We start from the raw sequence: 8578 nt of genomic DNA, 5'->3' as shown, positions 1-8578 counted from the left end.
TAAGGGGTGATTTCTGGTTCCCATTTTAGCACCCAAGTTAGGCGCGGATCCAGTAAAGCCAAGTGGTCCCCACGTTACAAGACGCGGAGTAGTTAGTTAATTCTGATTTAAATTCAAATTTGATTTTAAAATAGAAAAATTATTATTTTAATTTTTGAAGTTAGATTTTAAATTAATTAGGATTAGTTATAAAAAGGAAAGACTTCTCTTCTATTGAGAGAGGTTCCATTAGGGGGATTCCATTAGGAAATTCTATTCTAAATTTACATTCCGTATTCCATAACATTCTTCTCTGAACCACGAGCAACTAATCCTCCATTGTTAAGGTTAGGAGCTATGTCTATTTGTATGAATTGATTTTATTGCTTTTCTATTTTAATTCATGTGTGGATTTATAATTTAAGAATTGTTTTCTCTCTTTATCTTATGAATTATTCATTTCAATTCAGCAGAGCTCCTTCCCTTAATGAATGAGGGGTTTAATGACTCATTGCTCTGTTACACAAAAGCTAAAACTGGAAAAAGTCAGAACTCGAAAATAAACTAAAAGTGAAGTACAAGCAAAAGCAAAAAGTGAAGTAAGTTAAAGCTTCTGAAAGTCCCCTTTTTAGTTCTAACCCTCCCCCATTTATACTATTTCTCTACTCTTTAAGTGCCTTTGAAATTTGCTTCAGGAATGGGCTTCGTTGGGCTTTGGACGATAAGCACTTCTTCTCAGGCTTGGGCGTTATTTGCCCTTAACGCTCCCTTTTGCTGGCTTTGCCAACGCTCAGGACTTCATTCCTAGCGTTGGTTGGATTGGGCGCCCTTGAAGTGGGCGTTATTGCTTGTACACCCGTGTGTACGTATGTTCACTCATGCATACGCACAATTGCAAAAACTCCCACTATGCGTGTGCATACTAGGCCATTTGGGTGGAACGGAAGTATGACCCTCTTTCTATTTGCGTTCTTGTAAAACTTGGAAAAAGCTCTTTACTTGAACAACAGCTTGAAAACATATTCTCCTAAATTTTAATTATCTGGATTTAACGGGATACGTGACATATAATCCTTTTATTTTTGGATAATTAGAGTTTTTGTGGCATATAAACTAGAAATTGATTATCACCCTCTAATTGGAATTAATTGACCAAGGAATTGGCAGTCAATGAATTTTAGAGGAGACTAGGAAGGTCTAAGGAATTAGGGTCTAGTCACATACAGTTTGCCATAAATTTAAATCCTACATGGTTAAAATAGTTAGTAAGAAAAGTTAATCCGGAGGAATAGATAACTCTGAAGCCATAACTGTTTCTCCAATATTTTATTTTCAACTTATTTTCTTGCGTGCCTGCCTTCTGATATTTTCAAATTTAAACCTTTTGAATATCTCAAAACCATTTTCTGTTTGCCTAACTAAGTGGTTTAACTAACCATTGTTGCTTGATCCATCAATCATCGTGGGACCGACCCTCACTCACCTGAGGTATTACTTGGTACGACCTGGTGCACTTGCCGGTTAGTCTGTGGTTAGAAACACCGCACCACAAAGCATAGTTTTATTCAAGTCTTGTTAGCTACTATAGTTACGTTTGATCTAGACCTCAAAAATCTTGATATAATTAAAATAGTATTCTGACTTGGTGAGTTAGAGAAAATAACAATATACATGAGTAAACTAGAATGACTCATAGATCTTAAGAAGAAATTGTTAGCTCTAAAATGTCTCAAAACGAATTTCGATGATGAATATAAGACCATATATAATTTAAAAATCCATTATTATGCTACCTAATGTTTTCTCTTATGTGTCAATGAACTAAGAAATTTCTCCTTTAAGTATTATAAGCAAAATAGGTAACTTCTAAATATGTGGAAGTTGAAACTTGAAAAAGAACAACCTTGAATCAAAGTAGATACTACAAGAAAAAGGTCTGCCAGCACACTTTTTTCTTACCAAGCTTTAAAAGCGTAGCCAAAAGTGGTCAACGGCCATGCTTTTACTTGAATGGCGATTGATTAGAGATTTGACCACAAATTTTCTTCTTGTAAGAACTGGAATAACCACTTCAATAAAATAATAATTTAACTACCCAGAATAGGTTCGAAAATATAGATATTATATTTTGAAAATAAAAATATGAAATTTGAATTCAATGAATTTTTCTGAGTGGAAAATGTATCTTTGTGCAGAAAATTTTTGTAAAAATACGTACCGGTACTTAAGCCGACAGTATCGGCTCTAGTCTGTCCGGTGCCGCGTATTGAAAAAAAAAGATTTTGAAAAAATTGACTTTTATTGTTTTAGAAAGACAGAAATAATTTGGAATCGAAAACCGGACACTAATTCTAATGGTTTGACTCGAAATTGGGTCAAACGGATCTAAAACGCTAATGGGTAGAACCGGACCCAAGTCCAACATATAAAAGCACATTTTAATGAGCTTTTAGCTCATTTTCAGCACACACAAAGAAAAGGGGCACTGATTTGAGAGAGAAGAGAGGTGAAGGTTTGGTCACTATTCATGCATCACTTTCGGTGACCATAACTTGAGATATGGTACTCCGATTGACGAGCCATTTGTGACCACACGAAGCTCTCGTCAAGCTCTTCGTTTCTACCTAAACAAAGTGGTAAGATTTTCGAAATCCATGCTTCAATTTCCATCCTTAACAGATTCGCATTTTTAGGTTTTGTTTTTGAGTAGATTTTGTGGTTTTGGTTATTTAGGGGTGATCTAGCATTGGAATATTGTTGGGTTTTGCCCCTAATATCTTTGGGTAAGGTAAGTCTCTTCAATCTCTTTTGGTTTGATATTTTGGGTTAGCCCTAGTGATGTTTTTGTATGTTATATGATGTTAGATTGAGGTTTGGTGTTTGTTGGAGTGAGGTTGATGGTTTTGGAGCTTTAAGATTGAGCATTTGAGTTGTGTGGGAATCAGACAAGGTATGGTTTTGGTTTCCTTTATGTAACATGTAATGTTTCTGGACACTTAGGCTAGTGGCCTTTAAGATAGGTTTGAATGATGTGGTTGTACGATTATTTGTATGTGCATGTTATGCTTGATGATGGTTTGAATGGAGGTTGAATGAGGTTGCATGTGACTTTGATGAGTATGATGACTTTGATGAGTTATGATGCTGGGTGTTAATGTTTAAAGATGAATGTTGATGATGATATTGATTATTGGTTATTGTGGTTCATGTTGAAAATAAATGATTGAGGAGATTTGATAAATTGATTGATGATAATGGGACTAATTGGATGAAAGATTTGATATATGTAACATTTATGATTGTTGGAAATACTGAATGATGGTATGTTATTGAGGAACTTTGGTGTGAATTTAGGTTGAACTTGAAGTTTGATGAAGTGAGTATTAAATGGTTTCGATAGTTAGTAATTGATAAATTATTGAGGAGTGTCTATTGTGGATTTTGGGTTGTTTTGAGTATGTTTTGAGTTGGTTTGATTTTGAAGTTTTGAGTTGGTTTGGTTTAGTTTGGTTTGATTTCTGCAGCTTTAAAATTTTTCTAAGTCTATTACAGCATGCATACGTGACCCAATACATGCAACGCGAGCATTTCCTTCGGGTTGGAACACTCACGTATGCGAGTAGGTGCCGCGTACGCGGACACGCATTTTTTTAATGTGTGCGTACGCACAAGTTCTGTTTTGCTGAAAAATGATTTTTCTTCATTTTCAATGAGTTCTCTAGCTTTCTAAACTTCTTTATCTACTGTTTAAGATTGCTAACTAGAAATTAGGGACTATGGCAGTCTCCCGCCTACGTTCGGATGTGAGGGCTGTGGCAGTCTTCCGCTCACATGACATGCATTATTTTGGTAAGTTGCTATGCGCCTCAGGAAAGGAATGTGGCAGTCTCTCGCTTGTCGAGGTAGCGGTGCCGGTGTAGGGGCCGAGGCAGTCTCCCGCCTACGTTGAGATGTGACATGTGAGGACTGAGGCAGTCTCCCGCTCACATAACCTTTCTGCTAGGGGTGGGCATGGTTTGGATTTTTATATATCCAAACTGGATCCACTTCAGAACCAATTTTATGGTTTATGAAACCAAACCTGGATTGAAGAGAGAAACCGGTTCTAAATTGGTTTAATAAAACAAAAACCGATTTTAAACCGGTTTTAACATTTAAATCCAGGTTTACTTATAAACCGGTTTAAAATCCAGTTTTATTTATAAACCGGTTTTAAATCCATTTTTTTTTAATCCAAATCTAAAATCTGGTTTTTTTTTTATAAAATTCGGCTTTAAAACCAGATTTTTTAACCAAAAATCCAGTTTTAAAACCAATTTTTGAAAATCTAGTTTTAAAACCAGTTTCTTCAACCAAAAATCCAATTTTCAAACCAAATATTTTAACAAAAAATCCACTTTTAAAACCAGTTTTTAGAAATTCAATTTTCAAACCATAATTTTTTTAAAAAGTAAAATTAATACTAAAGTCATTTTAAAGTGTATAGGTTCATTACAACTAGAATTTGGTTTTTTACAAATCTAATGACAATAGCTAATCTATATATGTTAGAGCCATAGAGGTACTACTTCTCTAGAAAGACACACTTTGTTAGTATATCAGTTCAAATATATGCTTCACTTGGTTAATGCATAAAAAGAATGTTATTTGTACAACTATAAAAAACTGAGAGAATTAGTGAAAACCATACTATAACTATTTTAGAAAAAAATTGTTGGACAACTTTTGGTTTTCCAAATAACATTGTTACATTGCATATCAACATCTCTCTGTAGTTACAAAATAAAATCATGTTGATGCTGAATTACTAATAGGCAAGGGCATCAAATCCTGCCTCGGAATCCCCCTCCCGCCAAGGGAAAAGAATTAGAATCCCAAAATTCATATCTGCAGCATACATTCCAAAATTCTTCGAACAAACATTAATCTTGGGATGGGTTTTGACCAAAACATTAGGGTGACATGTCATTAAGTGTACATGGAAATGTTGTAGTAACATGTTTGCATGATACTGCTTTGTTCAAGCAAGTTTACAACGTCAGCCATGTTTAGTCTATTCAAGCGGTCTGGTTCAAGACACTTCATTGCAATGTTGAACACCTTGTTTACCTCTTGCATTGGACAGGACCCTAAGCTGCTGTCAAGAACTAATTCTTCTTTCTTCTCCTGAACAACAGCTTTCACCTAATACCCAATATTAACAAAATGATTCTTTATTAGGTAAGTTCTTATTCCAATACTGTATTAAACAAATAATGTGTTTAAGCCAATCCAACTCTCAAACTGAACATGAATTGATTTTTTGTATTTTAATAAAATAACATGATATTTGCAAAACAGAATTTTAGCACGAATGAATGCCAAGATGCATTAATCTCAAGTAGTGACATGAATATTTGTATATTTTTAGAACATATTTAACGAATTACTACAACATATCTGGATTATTGGACTCTTAAGTCTTAAACAACTCAGCATTAACATTAAAATTAAAATGATGGGCTAATCTCAAAAATTAATGCAGAAAATATTGCAAAGCGCCATAACCTTAGAAAATCAACCAGTTATTTTTTTCCATTAGAATAGATGAGCTATCTACAGACTACATGGACCACTGTGTCTTGTTGTAAAGTATGTCTACATGGATCAATCTACATCATTGTGTCCTATCGATAGATAAATAGGCTAAGAAATTTCAAATGTCCCATAAAAGTGAGGGCAGCCAAAAAAAGAATTCAAAAAAAGCTGGTCTATGAATCTATGATGAGGAAACCAACCAGAGTTAAGAGTTAAAAGAAAGAGATCAGCCAATCGTATCAAACAGAATAAAAGAATAATAGAAAATGGAGATTGGATAGACGAATTCCTGATTCCATCCTTCCAGGATATACTTGTTGAAGCTATCTCTAGTTTATTTGGAATATAATCTATGATATTTATGCCTTTGACTTTTCAACTTTTATTTGAATTCTACTATGTCCAGAACACTTCCATTTTCCCAAACACAATGCGGATTTTATTTTACAGTAATTATGGAATCGGATTCATTCATATATTGGAAAGGTATAGAACCTGAATGTAAAAGTAAACTTCATCTACCATTTCCTTCAGTTCTTAAGGATTAACACTTTCTCTAGCTGCAGTTTTCCATTTTTTTATGTACCATAAGCAGATCTGAGATACATGAGGATCATTTTAATAGATGGTGTAATTTGTGCACCAATTACTACTCTCTGGCTAGGGCCCCTGTTGTTCATAATAACATAAGAGTTCTTCTTTCCTTACCTTTGGTTTTGATAGGCTTATGACAAAAGTTGACCATGAACAAGATAACTGCAAACTTGTAATAGTGAACTTGATAACCAAATCAAAAGCTTTGAGCTTGATCTTCCCAATGCTCAATTCCTCCGAAGTGGGGTGTTGGGTTGGTTGATGTTGAACTAATCTCTGCAATGACATGGAAAGAAAAATTAAGTAGCTTCTAAATTCCAACATAGTTAAAGAATAATGACTTGCCATTCACGAAGTAGCTTCCTAGGGTTCAAATTCAAGTTTAAGGAAGCTTGAATTTTCATTTTGAAATTTCCAAATTAAAAAAAATCAATTCGAAGTTCCAAATGAAGCAGAAAAATGCAATAAACAACAAATTAACAAAATTATAACATCAAAGGTAAAGAAGATTAGAGAAGTGAATTATACATTAGCACCAGAAGCATGGTGATCAAATTCACTCAACGACTTTAGCTTAGTAGAGATATCCTTCACTAGCTTCAATATCCTCTATCTCGTGTTGTGCCTACAAAAAAATAAAATAAAATTTACCTTGCAAGAAAACACATCTCAGTGAAAAAATGGAAAATTAAGCGTATAGCTTCTGGCGGTGGTCGAGAGTGTCTTTAACGGTTCCAAGAGAATCAACGAGGCGGCGGAAAGTGGCGATGAAAGTGTTGATCTGGAAGATTTCGGCGCGCAATGGCCTACAACGGAGACTGGCTATGGCCACACCGATGAAGGAGAAGCGTGTTTGATTTGTTCGTAATGTGAACTGTGTTCACCGAATTAGGGTTTTCTAAATTTGGATCCTAATTTGGATTTGGATCCGGATCTGGATTTAAGTTGGTTAAATGGTTTGGATTAAAAAACCAAACCATAAAATTGATACAATGTGGTTTGGATTTTTTTTTATAAAAAAACTAGTTTTTTTAAAATGGTTTGGTTTGGATTGGGTTTAAAATCCAAAATTGAATTTTTTTTTTTTTTTTGCCCAGCCCTACTTTTTGCCACAAGTGTGAACTTGGGCACTATAATCCAAAAGAGTGTGTCAGACACTATATCCACAGGTCAATTGTGTGCAGGCACTATATCCCTGGTGTGGTAGATTCTTTGCTGCAAGAGTTTGCAGGGCACTATATCTCTAGCGCGGCAGAGAGGCGACATCCCTGGAGATGTGTCCGATTGGCATTTTGAATCGACAAGTGATATCACGAGCCAAACAGGATAGACATTCATCATATGCATCTTTTACATGCTTGCTTGCTTTAATTACTTGAGTTATGCCTATTTGAATATGTTTAAATGCTAGTTGATTTACCTATTATACATGAGTACTATATGTGCTTTACTTGTTTGCATTAAATGTGTTTTACTGCCGTTGAGGAGGGTCGGAAGGCGATGGCAATGGGATCGCACGGAGGTTAGGTTGGCAAAGACTGTGGGATATAACAGTGTGATTGGTATTAATTAGAAATTTCCTAAGTTTAGATAACCCTGTTTATGGTTTATGGTTTAATTTATTTATTTCGTTACGCTTGAATATTTGTATTCGATGTGAAGTTCTAGGATTGCCTTCGGCGTCCCGGAACCTTATATCTTACATATTGGGCACTGTTACTATACTGAAAACCTCCAATTCTCATACCATATGTTGTTGTTGTCTTTCAGATGCAGGTCATAACCCACTTCGGTGAGTTGCAAGATGGTGATGGAACGGAGGATCTTATGCTCTCTTTTGTATTTTTATTATTTGTTGTTGTGCTTTCTCTCAACTTTTTATTTTAGCCTTTATGGCCTCAGAGGCTTGATTTGAGAGATAAGTTGTATAAGCTGTTTTAAACTTCCAAAACTCTTTTGTATTTTAGTTTGACTAGCTGCCCTAAACTCCACAGGCTGTGACTAGTCCTCTTTTTGGTATATCATACTTATATATATATCTTGTTAATTTAATTATTACCTTGTGTATTCTGGAGCTATCTACAAAGTTTTATATATATGTATTTTGTCTTATTCTGTTCGTACCTACACTTTTAGTCAATCGTGTGAATGCTTCGCACTTTGTAATTCCGCTTTATGCAACTTTGAGCTTTATTCCTTCTTTGGGCTTCTAGTTATATAAATTCTTGGAATATATTATATATTATAAGCTTTAAAACTATCGTTGCACTTTGTTATCTTTCGCTTTACGGCTGGAGGTAAGGCTTAGGGTAATTGGGTGTTACACTTGTCACGTTTTAAAAGCATGGCTATAGAGGAAAATAAGCACGCTTTTATGAGGATGGCGACTGATTCGTGATTTGGCCACGATTTTTTTCACGCTTTAAAA

General features: G+C 34.8%; 1 protein-coding gene across 1 annotated transcript; it reads right to left on the bottom strand.

The window, feature by feature from the left end:
* Positions 1 to 4947: 4947 nt before the first annotated feature.
* LOC130949030 (GTP-binding protein SAR1A-like) lies at positions 4948 to 6438 on the bottom strand. Its single transcript, XM_057877867.1, has 2 exons — positions 6265 to 6438; positions 4948 to 5163 (listed from the first exon to the last, which is right to left on the bottom strand). Exons 1-2 carry the CDS (start codon positions 6436 to 6438, stop codon positions 4948 to 4950), a joined length of 390 nt encoding a protein of 129 aa, XP_057733850.1.
* Between the last annotated feature and the right edge of the window lie 2140 nt (positions 6439 to 8578).

The sequence above is a fragment of the Arachis stenosperma genome, chromosome 9 (genome assembly GCF_014773155.1).
Source record: "Arachis stenosperma cultivar V10309 chromosome 9, arast.V10309.gnm1.PFL2, whole genome shotgun sequence".
In the NCBI taxonomy this organism is placed as follows: Eukaryota; Viridiplantae; Streptophyta; class Magnoliopsida; order Fabales; family Fabaceae; genus Arachis; species Arachis stenosperma.
This window is presented reverse-complemented; position numbering and strand designations above follow the sequence as displayed.